General features: G+C 41.9%; 1 protein-coding gene across 1 annotated transcript in view; it reads right to left on the bottom strand.

Moving 5' to 3' along the window:
* Nucleotides 1–18304, bottom strand: part of LOC145268719 (HAUS augmin-like complex subunit 4) — a 63729-nt gene that overhangs the window by 20828 nt on the left and 24597 nt on the right. Inside the window, exon 5 of the mRNA XM_080124269.1 lies at nucleotides 10372–10471. Within this exon, the coding sequence (XP_079980395.1) occupies nucleotides 10372–10471 (100 nt within the window). The remainder of the gene's footprint in view (nucleotides 1–10371; nucleotides 10472–18304) is intronic.

The raw sequence follows: 18304 nt of genomic DNA, 5'->3' as shown, positions 1-18304 counted from the left end.
GTGCCAACGTTTTATGCGATGAGAAAGGGTGCCCACGTTTTATGCGATGAGAAAAGGTGCCCACGTTTAATGCGATGAGAAAGGGAGCCCACGTTTTATGCGATGAGAAAGGGAGCCCACGTTTTATGCGATGAGAAAGGGCGCCCACGTTTTATGCGATGAGAAAGGGAGCCCACGTTTTATGCGATGAGAAAGGGAGCCCACGTTTTATGCGATGAGAAAGGGTGCCCACGTTTTATGCGATGAGAAAGGGTGCCCACGTTTTATGCGATGAGAAAGGGTGCCCACGTTTTATGCGATGAGAAAGGGTGCCCACGTTTTATACGATGAGAAAGGGTGCCCACGTTTTATGCGATGAGAAAAGGTGCCCACGTTTAATGCGATGAGAAAAGGTGCCCACGTTTAATGCGATGAGAAAAGGTGCCCACGTTTAATGCGATGAGAAAGGGAGCCCACGTTTTATGCGATGAGAAAGGTGCCCACGTTTTATGCGATGAGAAAGGGTGCCCACGTTTTATGCGATGAGAAAGGGTGCCCACGTTTTATGCGATGAGAAAAGGTGCCCACGTTTAATGCGATGAGAAAACGTGCCCACGTTTAATGCGATGAGAAAGGGAGCCCACGTTTTATGCGATGAGAAAGGGAGCCCACGTTTTATGCGATGAGAAAGGGTGCCCACGTTTTATGCGATGAGAAAAGGTGCCCACGTTTTATGCGATGAGAAAGGGTGCCCACGTTTAATGCGATGAGAAAGGGTGCCCACGTTTTATGCGATGAGAAAGGGTGCCCACGTTTTATGCGATGAGAAAGGGTGCCCACGTTTTATGCGATGAGAAAGGGTGCCCACGTTTTATGCGATCAGAAAGGGAGCCCACGTTTTATGCGATCAGAAAGGGAGCCCACGTTTTATGCGATGAGAAAGGGAGCCCACGTTTTATGCGATGAGAAAGGGTGCCCACGTTTTATGCGATGAGAAAGGGTGCCCACGTTTTATGCGATGAGAAAGGGAGCCCACGTTTTATGCGATGAGAAAGGGTGCCCACGTTTTATGCGATGAGAAAGGGTGCCCACGTTTTATGCGATGAGAAAGGGTGCCCACGTTTTATGCGATGAGAAAGGGTGCCCACGTTTTATGCGATGAGAAAGGGTGCCCACATTTTATGCGATGAGAAAGGGTGCCCACGTTTTATGCGATGAGAAAGGGTGCCCACGTTTTATGCGATGAGAAAGGGTGCCCACGTTTTATGCGATGAGAAAGGTGCCCACGTTTTATGCGATGAGAAAGGTGCCCACGTTTTATGCGATGAGAAAGGGTGCCCACGTTTTATGCGATGAGAAAGGTGTCCACGTTTTATGCGATGAGAAAGGGAGCCCACGTTTTATGCGATGAGAAAGGTGCCCACGTTTTATGCGATGAGAAAGGTGCCCACGTTTTATGCGATGAGAAAGGGAGCCCACGTTTTATGCGATGAGAAAGGGAGCCCACGTTTTATGCGATGAGAAAGGGAGCCCACGTTTTATGCGATGAGAAAGGGAGCCCACGTTTTATGCGATGAGAAAGGGAGCCCACGTTTTATGCGATGAGAAAGGGTGCCCACGTTTTATGCGATGAGAAAGGGAGCCCACGTTTTATGCGATGAGAAAGGGTGCCCACGTTTTATGCGATGAGAAAGGGTGCCCACGTTTTATGCGATGAGAAAGGGTGCCCACGTTTTATGCGATGAGAAAGGGAGCCCACGTTTTATGCGATGAGAAAGGGTGCCCACGTTTTATGCGATGAGAAAGGGTGCCCACGTTTTATGCGATGAGAAAAGGTGCCCACGTTTAATGCGATGAGAAAGGGTGCCCACGTTTTATGCGATGAGAAAGGTGCCCACGTTTTATGCGATGAGAAAGGGTGCCCACGTTTTATGCGATGAGAAAGGGTGCCCACGTTTAATGCGATGAGAAAGGGTGCCCACGTTTTATGCGATGAGAAAAGGTGCCCACGTTTTATGCGATGAGAAAGGGAGCCCACGTTTTATGAGATGAGAAAGGGTGCCCACGTTTTATGCGATGAGAAAGGGAGCCCACGTTTTATGCGATGAGAAAGGGAGCCCACGTTTTATGCGATGAGAAAGGGTGCCCACGTTTTATGCGATGAGAAAGGGTGCCCACGTTTTATGCGATGAGAAAGGTGCCCACGTTTTATGCGATGAGAAAGGGTGCCCACGTTTTATGCGATGAGAAAGGGCGCCCACGTTTTATGCGATGAGAAAGGGAGCCCACGTTTTATGCGATGAGAAAGGGTGCCCACGTTTTATGCAATGAGAAAGGTGCCCACGTTTTATGCGATGAGAAAGGGTGCCCACGTTTTATGCGATGAGAAAGGGTGCCCACGTTTTATGCGATGAGAAAGGGTGCCCACGTTTAATGCGATGAGAAAGGGTGCCCACGTTTAATGCGATGAGAAAGGGTGCCCACGTTTAATGCAATGAGAAAGGGTGCCCACGTTTTATGCGATGAGAAAAGGTGCCCACGTTTTATGCGATGAGAAAGGTGCCCACGTTTTATGCGATGAGAAAGGGTGCCCACGTTTTATGCGATGAGAAAGGGTGCCCACGTTTAATGCGATGAGAAAGGGTGCCCACGTTTTATGCGATGAGAAAAGGTGCCCACGTTTTATGCGATGAGAAAGTGTGCCCACGTTTTATGCGATGAGAAAGTGTGCCCACGTTTTATGCGATGAGAAAGGGTGCCCACGTTTTATGCGATGAGAAAGGGTGCCCACGTTTAATGCGATGAGAAAGGGAGCCCACGTTTTATGCGATGAGAAAGGGAGCCCACGTTTTATGCGATGAGAAAGGGAGCCCACGTTTTATGCGATGAGAAAGGGTGCCCACGTTTTATGCGATGAGAAAGGGAGCCCACGTTTTATGCGATGAGAAAGGGTGCCCACGTTTTATGCGATGAGAAAGGGTGCCCACGTTTTATGCGATGAGAAAGGGTGCCCACGTTTTATGCGATGAGAAAGGGTGCCCACGTTTTATGCGATGAGAAAGGGTGCCCACGTTTTATGCGATGAGAAAGGGTGCCCACGTTTTATGCGATGAGAAAAGGTGCCCACGTTTTATGCGATGAGAAAGGTGCCCACGTTTTATGCGATGAGAAAGGGTGCCCACGTTTTATGCGATGAGAAAGGGTGCCCACGTTTAATGCGATGAGAAAGGGTGCCCACGTTTTATGCGATGAGAAAAGGTGCCCACGTTTTATGCGATGAGAAAGTGTGCCCACGTTTTATGCGATGAGAAAGTGTGCCCACGTTTTATGCGATGAGAAAGGGTGCCCACGTTTTATGCGATGAGAAAGGGTGCCCACGTTTAATGCGATGAGAAAGGGAGCCCACGTTTTATGCGATGAGAAAGGGAGCCCACGTTTTATGCGATGAGAAAGGGAGCCCACGTTTTATGCGATGAGAAAGGGTGCCCACGTTTTATGCGATGAGAAAGGGAGCCCACGTTTTATGCGATGAGAAAGGGTGCCCACGTTTTATGCGATGAGAAAGGGTGCCCACGTTTTATGCGATGAGAAAGGGTGCCCACGTTTTATGCGATGAGAAAGGGTGCCCACGTTTTATGCGATGAGAAAGGGTGCCCACGTTTTATGCGATGAGAAAGGGAGCCCACGTTTTATGCGATGAGAAAGGGTGCCCACGTTTTATGCGATGAGAAACGGTGCCCACGTTTTATGCGATGAGAAAAGGTGCCCACGTTTTATGCGATGAGAAAAGGTGCCCACGTTTAATGCGATGAGAAAGGGTGCCCACGTTTAATGCGATGAGAAAGGGTGCCCACGTTTTATGCGATGAGAAAGGTGCCCACGTTTTATGCGATGAGAAAGGCTGCCCACGTTTCATGCGATGAGAAAGGATGCCCACGTTTTATGCGATGAGAAAGGGTGCCCACGTTTTATGCGATGAGAAAGGGTGCCCACGTTTAATGCGATGAGAAAGGGTGCCCACGTTTAATGCGATGAGAAAGGGTGCCCACGTTTTATGCGATGAGAAAGGTGCCCACGTTTTATGCGATGAGAAAGGTGCCCACGTTTTATGCGATGAGAAAGGGTGCCCACGTTTTATGCGATGAGAAAGGGTGCCCACGTTTTATGCGATGAGAAAGGGTGCCCACGTTTTATGCGATGAGAAAGGGTGCCCACGTTTTATGCGATGAGAAAGGTGCCCACGTTTTATGCGATGAGAAAGGGTGCCCACGTTTTATGCGATGAGAAAGGGTGCCCACGTTTTATGCGATGAGAAAAGGTGCCCACGTTTAATGCGATGAGAAAAGGTGCCCACGTTTAATGCGATGAGAAAAGGTGCCCACGTTTAATGAGATGAGAAAGGGAGCCCACGTTTTATGCGATGAGAAAGGTGCCCACGTTTTATGCGATGAGAAAGGGTGCCCACGTTTAATGCGATGAGAAAGGGTGCCCACGTTTTATGCGATGAGAAAGGTGCCCACGTTTTATGCGATGAGAAAGGTGCCCACGTTTTATGCGATGAGAAAGGGTGCCCACGTTTTATGCGATGAGAAAGGTGCCCACGTTTTATGCGATGAGAAAGGTGCCCACGTTTTATGCGATGAGAAAGGGTGCCCACGTTTTATGCGATGAGAAAGGGTGCCCACGTTTTATGCGATGAGAAAAGGTGCCCACGTTTAATGCGATGAGAAAAGGTGCCCACGTTTAATGCGATGAGAAAAGGTGCCCACGTTTTATGCGATGAGAAAGGTGCCCACGTTTTATGCGATGAGAAAGGTGCCCACGTTTTATGCGATGAGAAAGGGTGCCCACGTTTTATGCGATGAGAAAGGGTGCCCACGTTTTATGCGATGAGAAAGGGTGCCCACGTTTTATGCGATGAGAAAGGGTGCCCACGTTTTATGCGATGAGAAAGGGTGCCCACGTTTTATGCGATGAGAAAAGGTGCCCACGTTTAATGCGATGAGAAAACGTGCCCACGTTTAATGCGATGAGAAAGGGAGCCCACGTTGTATGCGATGAGAAAAGGTGCCCACGTTTAATGCGATGAGAAAGGGTGCCCACGTTTTATGCGATGAGAAAGGGAGCCCACGTTTTATGCGATGAGAAAGGGTTCCCACGTTTTATGCGATGAGAAAAGGTGCCCACGTTTTATGCGATGAGAAAGGGTGCCCACGTTTAATGCGATGAGAAAGGGTGCCCACGTTTTATGCGATGAGAAAGGGTGCCCACGTTTTATGCGATGAGAAAGGGTGCCCACGTTTTATGCGATGAGAAAGGGAGCCCACGTTTTATGCGATGAGAAAGGGAGCCGACGTTTTATGCGATGAGAAAGGGAGCCCACGTTTTATGCGATGAGAAAGGGAGCCCACGTTTTATGCGATGAGAAAGGTGCCCACGTTTTATGCGATGAGAAAGGGTGCCCACGTTTTATGAGATGAGAAAGGGTGCCCACGTTTTATGCGATGAGAAAGAGTGCCCACGTTTTATGCGATGAGAAAGGGTGCCCACGTTTAATGCGATGAGAAAAGGTGCCCACGTTTAATGCGATGAGAAAAGGTGCCCACGTTTAATGCGATGAGAAAGGGAGCCCACGTTTTATGCGATGAGAAAAGGTGCCCACGTTTAATGCGATGAGAAAGGGTGCCCACGTTTTATGCGATGAGAAAGGGAGCCCACGTTTTATGCGATGAGAAAGGGTGCCCACGTTTTATGCGATGAGAAAAGGTGCCCACGTTTAATGCGATGAGAAAGGGTGCCCACGTTTAATGCGATGAGAAAGGGTGCCCACGTTTTATGCGATGAGAAAGGGTGCCCACGTTTTATGCGATGAGAAAGGGTGCCCACGTTTTATGCGATGAGAAAGGGTGCCCACGTTTTATGCGATGAGAAAGGGTGCCCACGTTTTATGCGATGAGAAAGGGAGCCCACGTTTTATGCGATGAGAAAGGGAGCCCACGTTTTATGCGATGAGAAAGGTAGCCCACGTTTTATGCGATGAGAAAGGGAGCCCACGTTTTATGCGATGAGAAAGGGAGCCCACGTTTTATGCGATGAGAAAGGGAGCCCACGTTTTATGCGATGAGAAAGGGAGCCCACGTTTTATGCGATGAGAAAGGGAGCCCACGTTTTATGCGATGAGAAAGGGAGCCCACGTTTTATGCGATGAGAAAGGGAGCCCACGTTTTATGCGATGAGAAAGGGTGCCCACGTTTTATGCGATGAGAAAGGGAGCCCACGTTTTATGCGATGAGAAAGGGAGCCCACGTTTTATGCGCCGAGAAAGGGAGCCCACGTTTTATGCGCCGAGAAAGGGAGCCCACGTTTTATGCGCCGAGAAAGGTGCCCACGTTTTATGCGCCGAGAAAGGTGCATACGTTTTATGCGCCGAGAAAGGGTGCCCACGTTTTATGCGATGAGAAAGGGAGCCCACGTTTTATGCGATGAGAAAGGGTGCCCACGTTTTATGCGATGAGAAAGGTGCCCACGTTTTATGCGATGAGAAAGGTGCCCACGTTTTATGCGATGAGAAAGGGTGCCCACGTTTTATGCGATGAGAAAGGGTGCCCACGTTTTATGCGCCGAGAAAGGGTGCCCACGTTTTATGCGATGAGAAAGGGTGCCCACGTTTTATGCGATGAGAAAGGGTGCCCACGTTTTATGCGATGAGAAAGGGTCCCCACGTTTTATGCGATGAGAAAGGGTGCCCACGTTTTATGCGATGAGAAAGGGAGCCCACGTTTTATGCGATGAGAAAGGGAGCCCACATTTTATGCGATGAGAAAGGGTGCCCACGTTTTATGCGATGAGAAAGGGTGCCCACGTTTTATGCGATGAGAAAGGGAGCCCACGTTTTATGCGATGAGAAAGGGAGCCCACGTTTTATGCGATGAGAAAGGGTGCCCACGTTTTATGCGATGAGAAAGGGAGCCCACGTTTTATGCGATGAGAAAGGGTGCCCACGTTTTATGCGATGAGAAAGGGTGCCCACGTTTTATGCGATGAGAAAGGGAGCCCACGTTTTATGCGATGAGAAAGGGTGCCCACGTTTTATGCGATGAGAAAGGGTGCCCACGTTTTATGCGATGAGAAAGGGAGCCCACGTTTTATGCGATGAGAAAGGGTGCCCACGTTTTATGCGATGAGAAAGGGTGCCCACGTTTTATGCGATGAGAAAGGGAGCCCACGTTTTATGCGATGAGAAAGGGTGCCCACGTTTTATGCGATGAGAAACGGTGCCCACGTTTTATGCGATGAGAAAGGGTGCCCACGTTTTATGCGATGAGAAAGGGTGCCCACGTTTTATGCGATGAGAAAGGGTGCCCACGTTTTATGCGATGAGAAAGGGTGCCCACGTTTTATGCGATGAGAAAGGTGCCCACGTTTTATGCGATGAGAAAGGGTGCCCACGTTTTATGCGATGAGAAAGGGTGCCCACGTTTTATGCGATGAGAAAGGGTGCCCACGTTTTATGCGATGAGAAAGGGAGCCCACGTTTTATGCGATGAGAAAGGGAGCCCACGTTTTATGCGATGAGAAAGGGAGCCCACGTTTTATGCGATGAGAAAGGGTGCCCACGTTTTATGCGATGAGAAAGGGTGCCCACGTTTTATGCGATGAGAAAGGGAGCCCACGTTTTATGCGATGAGAAAGGGAGCCCACGTTTTATGCGCCGAGAAAGGGTGCCCACGTTTTATGCGCCGAGAAAGGGTGCCCACGTTTTATGCGATGAGAAAGGGAGCCCACGTTTTATGCGATGAGAAAGGGAGCCCACGTTTTATGCGATGAGAAAGGGTGCCCACGTTTTATGCGATGAGAAAGGGTGCCCACGTTTTATGCGCCGAGAAAGGGTGCCCACGTTTTATGCGATGAGAAAGGGAGCCCACGTTTTATGCGATGAGAAAGGGTGCCCACGTTTTATGCGATGAGAAAGGGTGCCCACGTTTTATGCGCCGAGAAAGGGTGCCCACGTTTTATGCGATGAGAAAGGGTGCCCACGTTTTATGCGATGAGAAAGGGTGCCCACGTTTTATGCGATGAGAAAGGGTGCCCACGTTTTATGCGATGAGAAAGGGTGCCCACGTTTTATGCGATGAGAAAGGGTGCCCACGTTTTATGCGATGAGAAAGGTGCCCACGTTTAATACGTTGAAAAAGTTTTTTATGTTTAATACATTCATTGTCAGGTATAGTTCTACTAAATTTATTGTCATTGACAAACTATTTTTTTTGCAATTTCCAAAAAATAAAGTCAACAAATAATTCGAATTAATATAAAATGGAATCTATATATCTATAAAAGTGAAATTGTGTTTGGGGGGGGGGGTTATAGCTTAACAAGTTGTTAAAATAAATAATTATTTTATTATTGCTACCAGTAGTGGAAGATTTCGTTTTAAATAAAAAAAAAAAAATAAAAAAATAAAGGAATCGTTTTTGGCATCAGAAAAAAGGCACAAATTTTTCTGATTCCAATACTGCTTCTGATACTCAAAAAAGTTCTGATTTTTCCGATTCCGATTAATTGTCCTGACACGAGTTAATAGAGCAGACAACAAAAAGGGATTCCAACAGTTTGTGTGCATGTGTCTGTTGCACTTTATATCACATTCTAAAAATCATGTACAATGATAAAGTAGTTTGATTTTGAAAAAAAAAAAGTAACCAAGCGGACTGTTTTAAGATGTGTGTGTGTGTGTGTATGCTTGTATACAATATAATATAAGCCTGACAGAGAGGTGCCAAGGACGCCTGTTTGTGGATTTCGGTTTAGCTGGTTTATTGAAGAAAAATCTGTCTTTTTAAGAGATTGAAGTGACTCCCAGAAAGATCATTTTGAATAAATTCAGAAAGTTCTGATTGGTCCGAAATATAACTTTTTTTATTCAAAATAGTATATGTGCACAAACGAGTTCATGAATTTTGATTTTGGACACAGAGATGTAAATATCGGCCGCCACATGTGTTTATTGCACTGACCGTGATTGACACCACCTGTTGTGCCGGTTCAAAGTTGTTTCCATCCAGTGAGTCCTGCCACAAAGGAATTTTTCCCTCCAAAACAAAAATGAAAACAAAAATGAAAACAAATAATGTTTATTTTTGGAGGGTATACAAGTGTTACTCATTGTTCCAAGGTTGAATGGCAGACTTGCAGAATAACATGTTTGCCGGACCAAGTCAAAATACATATCCCCTTTCAGCCACAAGCAGAAGGGCCCTGCATATAAAATCAACAGCAGGTTCTTTGATAAGACAGGGGCATGTTAAAAATGAATGTTTCTGTTTAGAGCACAACTGAACCATGATACTCACCTTTTGCATTTTAAATTTTGATTCAAGCTATTATATAATTATATAGAATCAACTAGGTTCTCTACAGTGCAATGCAATGTATTGTGGACTAAGTAACTGCGAGTAGGTATGTGAAGCTTCCTCCCAGTGCAACAGGGGAGGCTAGAGCAGGCAATCAATCAATTTGATTGAAAAATGGGCAATTTCACAGATTTGGATGAAAAAACAAGTATTGAATTCAATCCCAGGCAATGTCAGGTCTCCCTCCTAGTGTGTGAGTATATATATATATATATATATATATATTATATATAGAATAAATGACAAAAATTTATATTCCAAAATTTATGATGTTGACAATTTTATAGCGTATTCCTTGAAATCAGTTGATTGAAGTGAATCTATTTTGTCCTGGTAACTGCAGCTTCTCTTCCAATTTTTGGGATTTTCACCATGTCAAATCACATTTTAATTCCTTTGGACGGATTGATTGTTGCTATTTCTTCTGATGAGTTAAGGGCATAATAGATTCACTGATTGATATAATAATTAAGTGATTGATTTTGCGCTACAAAACAGATACTGTCAAGAATTGTAAAAATCAACTGATTTCAAGGAATACACTATAAGATGGTCAACATCATGAATTTTGGAATATAGTTTTTTGTCATTTATTCTATATACTGATTTGTAATCAAATTGAGCTTTTTATATAAGGATTGATATATAATAAGAAAATATATTTCTACAAAAATATATATATATATATATATATATATATATATATATATATATACACACACACACACACATATCTACGCATTTAAGACAGTCCTCTTGGTTACTCATTTTTTTTTTTTCCCCAAAATAAAACTACTTTATCAATTTACATAATTTTTAGAACGTGATATTTTCATTTTGTTACAAATAACTGCAAAGATTTTTCTTTATTTTTTTAAATAGAGAGAATTCTGGACAAGAACCATATTTTTCCACTTATTTGATTCAATAAAGCATCATGTAGACAAGAGAAAAAAAAAAAAAAAATTCTCAGACTCACTCGTTTTTCCGCCGGGAACATAAAACTGCGAAATTGAAATGCATTTCTTTCTCATCTGATTTTCAACTTCCTTTCGAATGCGAGGAGCAAGCGATTCAAACTGAAACATAACATAAATAAAAAAAAAAATTGGAATTCATTTTTCTACAAAAACAAAGTTGAATAAGCAAACACAGTTACAATGTGAATATTAATATGGTGACATCTGCACAAATATGAAATGTCAATATTAATATGGTGACACCTACACAAACATGAAATGCCACTGTAACTTAAGTAGAACAGATTAGGTAGCAAGGTCAGTTGGCAGGGAAAGACCAAGAAACACATTGGTGGAAGTGATAAGTTTAAACAACGAAAAAACTAGGAAAAGATATATTAGTTTGAAAACCAATTTCTAAAAGGCCCTTTCTTTCTCTTTTTAGCCTGGGCCCAGCCTTTCTCCTCTTTTTAGCCTGGGCCCAGCCTTTCTCCTCTTTTTAGCCTGGGCCCAGCCTTTCACTACTTTTTAGCCTGGGCCTAGCCTTTCACTACTTTTTAGCCTGGGCCCAGCCTTTCACCCCTTTTTAGCCTAAGCCCAGCCTGTCCCTTTTTAGCCTTAGCCCAGCCTAAGCCCCTTTTTAGCCTAAGCCTCACCTTTCTTCTTTTCAATTATTTATCTGCAGATATGTAATGATGTTACTCGCCCATGTAAAACCAATTCACCCTGCTACAGGCTAAGAGTTGGGTGAGGTGTTTGACATGGGGTATTAGAAATTTATCTTTTTCTCCAAAAATCTGGAATATGTTTTATTGCCGATATGATAAACAGAAAAGAAAAGTGAAGTTGTCATGGCAACAAGAGGTCTGCTCTATTATCTGGAAAATATTGCCATAAAGTCACCTGGTCTAGTTAAGTGTCACACCACCAAGTGAGCATGGAAATGAAACTTGGAAAATGCGAGAGTTAGCTGATGAGTTAGTTTGGACAGATAAATTGACTTAAGCATATATTTGGTTGGAAGGGAGAGATAAGGGAGAGAAGAAAAAAAGGAAAGAGGGAATTAAAGAGAGATAAAGAAAAGAAGGAGTAAACTCTGGAGCGGAAAACAGGGTGATCTCAAGAGATAGATGGCTAGAATTGGCGTTTGATAAAAACAATTGTTTTTAAAAATAGGAGTCTTTTGTTGGTAAGCATCGAGTAGTGCACATTGCCTTGGCCTCCCACTTGGTGGGACGGGGCCAAACCGCCAGGAAAGCTAAGTTGAAAAGCTCTTGTTCCTAGCTGGGAATTGTCTAAATGAACCTAGTTGTAACAACCTGCATCAGAAAGTCATTGAGAACTCGAAGAACTTAGCTTTCCACCTACAAACTTTACCGTGAAGATTTTTTTAAAAATAATTATTTTTGTTCACAAGAAATGCTCTGAGTTATTTTTTTTTAAATGGTTGAATTGAAACACGGTTTGTTACAGCACCGATGCCTAATTGCAGCTGAGAAGAGCAACATACAAGCCATTCATCAGAGCATCTGACGAACGGCTGAAGATAAGAGTTGCCACATAGACTGAGGGTCATGCACATAATTCTGAAAGTACCTGTAAATAAATGTCTGTTGTTCAACGGAAAAAAAAAGAAAAAAAAAAGTCAAATTCTTTTCTTGTCTTTGTTTTCTTTGCGATTGTATGCATACAATGTGTGGGTCCCGAGTGTTGACATCTAACGACTATGTTACATAACACCTAAGCTATCACATCTACACATGTTTATTTCAACAATGATAATAGTTGTGATATAATGATGATTATTGTGAGAATGGTGACAATGAAATATGTTATTATTGCATGTAAACATAGTAATAAAGTTTAATAAAGTTAAAGAAACAACACAACAGTTTTACTGCACTTACATTGCTTCAAAGTCATTCTGTACTGATGTTGGTATCAACATAATTCAGGAATGCATTGCGATCATCAGCGTCATCAGATTCTTCACTGACAGCTGAAGTTGCCTGTGAGGTCAGGTTTTCTTCTATGTCTGAAAGAAGAGCTTTTCGTTCATCTAGAACAAGGGTTCTCAACCGGGGTTGACATGGACCCTAGGTGTCCATGGAATATTTCTGGGGGTCCACAGACAAAACATAACAAAACTTATTATCATTATTATCATAATTATTATAGTTGTTGTAGAATACTTTATTTGCATTAAATTAGTTTTCATTTAAAAATAAAGCTTAATTATATAATATTTCTTTGATTATTGATTGATTGATTGATTGATTGATTGATTGGTTTTACGGCATATCAACCTATGTGGTCATTTAATGCCAGAGTCCTTTTTTTTTTTTTAACTTTTTTTATTGGGAGGGGGGGGGAATGACTTTTTCAGCCTTTCCTCCCTTTTTTTTATAAAATGGAACTAAGAAATTAAATGTTGTATTTATACATGGATGTGTATATTTGGGTGTCTTTAAACTTCCTTAAATTTTCTTATATAAATTTACTTTCCTTAGGTATGCTAGAATATTTGCTGAGTTGACCTTTTCAAAAAGGTCTTCCATATTGCTTTCTGTATAATATAATTTTCTAGTTGGGGCAAGGTCATCACACCCAACTAGGATATGTTTTACTGTGAGTGTCTCCTGGCATGGGATGCACTCTGGCGCCGATTCTCCATTTAGTATATAAGAATGAGTAAAGTTGGTGTGTCCTATGCGCAGCCGAGTCAGTATCACATCTTCTCGGCGTGATCTCTTGATGTCCGGACATCGTTCCTTAAGTTCAGGTTTGATTGAGTATAATTTGTTGCCCTCTTGCTGACTCCACCGCAGTTGCCATTTTTCCTGTATATATGCTTTTATCTGGGGTCTAAGATCAGTATGTGGAATCTTAAAATTGTCAGTTGGAAGGTTAGAAGATCTTTTTGCAGCTATATCTGCCCTGTCATTGCCTTTGATCCCCACACGGCTGGGGATCCAGACAAGAATAATGTTTTTAGTAGTTGAAAGGATATTGATTTTTTCTATTAATTTTGTTGTTAGTGGATTTTCTTGTTTTTGATTTTGTATAGATAATAGGACTGATAGAGAATCTGTGAGAATGATGAAGTTTTTGGTGGTTTTCTCTGAAATTATGTCGAGTGCTAGATCGATAGCTATAGTCTCTGCAGTGAATATAGATGCTTCATTTTGAAGATTTCTCTTCATTGTGGTTTTATGGTACGTTGCTGCACATCCAGTGTGATTGTTGCTTTTAGACCCGTCTGTGTAGATAAAGGTGTAGTTTGAATATTGTAATTTTAAATGTTGAAGTTCGTCGTGGTATTCAATAGGGTTTGTGGTAGATTTGGACTTTTTGTTTAGGTTGAGTTTTATTTCAACTTGTTTCATGGTCCATGGGGGTGTTTTAGGCAGTATGAAGTTGTGAATGCTGGAGATTGGAATTTTCGATTCTTCAATGCTTTCCTTCATTCGGAGCCCGAACGTTTTGATAGTTTTTCTTCTCATGTTAAAGAGTTCTTCATATTTAGGATAGAAGGTACATTGGTATGCAGGGTTGTTTGGGCAAGACTTCAGTTTCAGTAAATATTGAAGGGCTAACTTTTCTCGCCTTAGATCTAGTGGGGGTTCGTGTGCTTCCGTGTATAGACTGTTCACAGGGGAAGTTCTGTATGCTCCTAGGGCCAATCTTAGGCCAGTATGGTGAATAGGGTCTAGGCTTTTTATATATGATGTTCGGGTTGATCCATATATGAAACAACCGTAGTCTAGCTTTGAGCGGACTAGTGCTCTGTAAAGTTTAAGGAGTGTTTCCTTGTCTGCACCCCAATCGGTATGTGCTACCACTCTCAAAAGATTTACAGCTTTGTTACATTTTTTTTTCAGATAGTTTATGTGTGGGATGAATGTTAACTTTTTGTCAAATAAAATCCCTAAGAATTTGTACTGGTCAGTAACTGGTATGGGCATTCCTTCCATGGTTAGGACAGGATCATTATGCATGTTCTTTAGTTTGCAGAAATGCATGCATTTCGTTTTTCTTTTGGAGAATCTAAATCCATTCTCTTCCGTCCATCTCATTACTTTGTTTAAGCACAATTGAAGCTTCCTTTCTATTATAGATATATATCTAGATCTACAGCATATTAGGAAGTCATCCACATATAGGGAGCAATCTACCCCAGGGTTAAGGTTTTTTACAATGTTGTTAATTCGGATACTGAACAGGGTCACTGACAGTATACTCCCTTGAGGTACTCCATTCTCTTGTTCTTTCAAGTCCGAGAGAGCTGTGCCAACCTTTATTCTGAACCGTCTATTTTTTAAAAAATTTTCAATAAAAATTGGCATTCTGCCTTTTAGTCCAAGCGCCTTCAGATCCCTTGTAACACCGTACTTCCACACAGTATCGTAGGCTTTTTCCATGTCAAAAAACACTGCTGTTAAATGTTCCTTCCTTACAAAGGCTTCTCTGATGAAGGTTTCAAGTCTGACTATGTGGTCTATTGAACTTCGGTTTTTCCTGAATCCTTTTTGAAATTCTGTAATAAGATTCTGTTTCCAGGAACCAGATTAGTCTTTTGTTTATAATCCTTTCCATGGTCTTACAAATGCAGCTTGTTAGAGCTATTGGCCTGAAATTCAATGGATCTGAGACGTTACTTGATTGGGATTGGATGTTTGAGTTTTCAGATTTAGGGATTGGTATTATTGTGGCCTCTTTCCAGGTCTCGGGTACGTTTCCACTGGACCATATAATGTTGAAAATTTCAAGTAGGTATTTCATTGAGGTTTCTGGAAGTTTTTTGAGGATTTCATATGGAATTTCATCGGGCCCTGTAGCTGTGTCATGGGATTTGGTTAGCGATTCTTTTAATTCAGGCAAGGTAAGAGGTTGGTTGTATTTTTCAGTATTTTGTGATTTAAATAGAATTTTCTTTTTCTCTTCCTTTTCTCTAATCTTTTTGAATTTCTCTGTTTGTCTGTCACATGATGAAATTTTTGATAAATTATCTGCCAGGTTATTGGAAATGTCTTTTTGATCGGTGTATATTTTGTTGCCTTTAGAGATGTGGGATATTGGTGTACTACTACACTTTCCTTCTATTTTCCTCATCATGTTCCAAACTGTTTTCGCCTTGGTATTCACATTAATTTTGGATATATAATTTCTCCAAGTTGTTCTTTTGGATTCCTTTATGATTCGTCTGGCTTTTGCTCTGTTGTTTTTGAAGAAATCCAGATTTTCGCTTGTTGGATACTTTTCGAATTTTCTCAAGGCAGCTCGTCGAGCTCTGATGGCTTTTCTGTATTCTTTTGTGAACCAAGGTTTGTTGTGATTGTTGGTTTTGGTTGTTTTCGGTATGGTATTATTTGCTATGTTTGTCAGTGTTTTAATGAAGTAGTTCAAATGGTCATCTTCATCATTCTTTTCGATAATTAATTGGTTTTTGCACTGTTCCTGGAAGTCTTCCCAATCCGCTTTATGTAGGTTCCATTTGGGTGTTTTTTGTTCAGTGTTAGTACTTAGACTTTCCAGGATGATTGGGAAATGATCACTCCCACAGGTGTCATTGTGTACTTTCCAGTCATAGTCCATATATATGGAAGGATCACATAAGGTAAGGTCAATGGCGGTGAAAGTACCTGTTGCTGGGTACATATAGGTGTAGTTTTGATTATTAAGGAGGCATAGATTATTTTTATTTATTATGTTTTCTATTTCTTTTCCTTTTTTATTTGTTTCTTTACTTCCCCATATTACATTGTGACTGTTGAGATCTCCTAGTAGAAAAAAGGGTTTAGGGAGTTGTTTTATTAATTGAGTTATCTCAGTTTCGTTGATTGTATCTTTTGGAGGGATGTATATTGAGCAAAGTGTTATAGTTCTATGTAGAGTCACTGAAACTGCAATTGCTTGCAAGTTTGTGTTTATATTTATTTGTCTTTGAGGGACTTCATTCTTCACAAGTATTGATGTGCCTCCAGAAGCTCTGTCCGTATCTTTATTTATGTAGTTGTAAGATGTGTAGTGTTTTATGTTGATGGTATTATTTTCTTTCAGAAAGGTCTCCTGTAGACAGACAAGTGCTGGGCTCATATTTGTTATTAATAATGTGAGTTCATTTTGGTTTGCTTTTATCCCTCTGATATTCCATTGTAATATTTTGTTCATCATTTTGAATTGTGTTCAACTTCCATCGTCTCCAATCCCTCAAATCTATTTTCTGTCGGAGTCCCTGTTCGAGATATAGATCGGGATCTTTCTTTTCCTGTTTTTGTTTGTTTTTTTTTTTTGTCTGGGGGGATTTTTGATTCTTTTCTGGCTTGTGATGTGTTTGATGGTTGTTCGGTTGTTTTTGTAGAAATGGTTTGTGGTTTTGTTTCTTTTTGTGGTTCAGTAGTGTCTTTACTTAATATTATCCTTGGATTGGTTGCAGACATTGCACTATTCATTTTCCTCATTTCTTCTAATAGTTCTTTCATTTCCTTTATTAGTTTGCTTAGGACATCAATTTTCTTGTCAGTTGTATCCGTTACATGTATATGACCATTTTGATTGTTGATTGGATTAGTTTTTTTTGTTGCATCTGCATATGTTTTAGTTTCGATGATTTTCCTGGCCTCTGGGTAGGATATATTCTTTATATGTTTTAGTTTGGTCACTTCTTTTTCTCTTTTCCATATTTCGCAATATCTAGAGCCAGCGCCATGGTTTCCCAGGCAGTTGGCACACTTGAAATCTTTTCTGCAGTCAATGTGTGGGCCACTTTCTCCACATCTTCCACACACTGGTAATCGTGTGCACCGATCTTGATGGTGTCCAAACTTCTGGCACTTGAAGCATTGGAGGGGGTTTGGAATATAAATTTCTACATTTATTTTCATATATCCGACTTTCACTTCTTTGGGTATGGTGAGGGAATCGAAAGTTAGTATATATGTATTGGTATCGATTTTCTCACTGTTTTTTTTTTAATTTGAACTCTGCGAACATCTAACACATTCTGTTTCTGTAAGTTTGTCCTGATTTCCTCCAAGGGACAAAGTGCAAGTTCGTGGCTTTTCACTACTCCTTTGCAGGTATTTAGGGTTGGATGTCTGTAGCATTTGACTTTGATGTTTTCAAATAATTTTAGTTTCAATATTTCTTTAGTTTGTTCTTCGTTATGGGTTTCTATTAGTAGGCTGCCGTTAAATTGTTTTTTAATAGACTTTGGTTTTAGAGTTTTAAGATTTTTTTCAATTTTAAAAAGTGATAGTTTGCTCAAAGGAGTTTCCTCCATTGATTCTATTACTACGAATGTTGAGTTCCTTGGTTTTATCGTCTCTTCGTCAGAGCTACTGATGTCAGAGACATCAGAGTGGGTTCTCTTTGGGTGGTTGGGTGGTTTTTGGGAGGAATAAGCCATATATTTTGTTTTTTTTTCGTCATCTTTGTTCCCCACCCACCTCGGAGTCCTATTTGGGAAGAGCCTGGGGGGAAACCCATTTTCCCAGCCTCTACAGGGGTACAATGATGATATAACCGACTTTGGTGGTTTCATAATGATTATCTGTTCTCTCTAGATATTGATATGGGATCTGTAGCAATCCTGAGGGGTTTACAGCCTCGTCATCGATATTCACACCTAATCGATTGACCCTCAGCCACCGCTTTCCATCATATATTAGGGAGTAGGGTTATTTGTGGGAGAGGGGGGATGTGTTGTATTAGTAGTGAGTTTTTGGAATGGGCAATATATGGTGGGGCTTGGCGTGACTGGCCGATTGGTCGGATCGGGCCTCTCCGACCGCCCGTCTAATCGAAGTAAGGGCCAAAGTAATGTGTTGCGGTGCCTAAACTTCTATGTATCCTGGTTTAGGTTCGCTCAATCACCAGGATCACGTCCTAAGACTTTACGGGTAGCAACCCACGGCTAACTGGTTGCCCCATTGAGGGATTTTTACCCTCTGC

The sequence above is a fragment of the Euprymna scolopes genome, chromosome 44 (assembly GCF_053919585.1).
Source record: "Euprymna scolopes isolate OS-2025 chromosome 44, ASM5391958v1, whole genome shotgun sequence".
NCBI lineage: Eukaryota > Metazoa > Mollusca > Cephalopoda > Sepiida > Sepiolidae > Euprymna > Euprymna scolopes.
The sequence above is the reverse complement of the archived record's forward strand: the minus strand, read 5'-3'. Positions and strand labels throughout refer to the sequence as shown.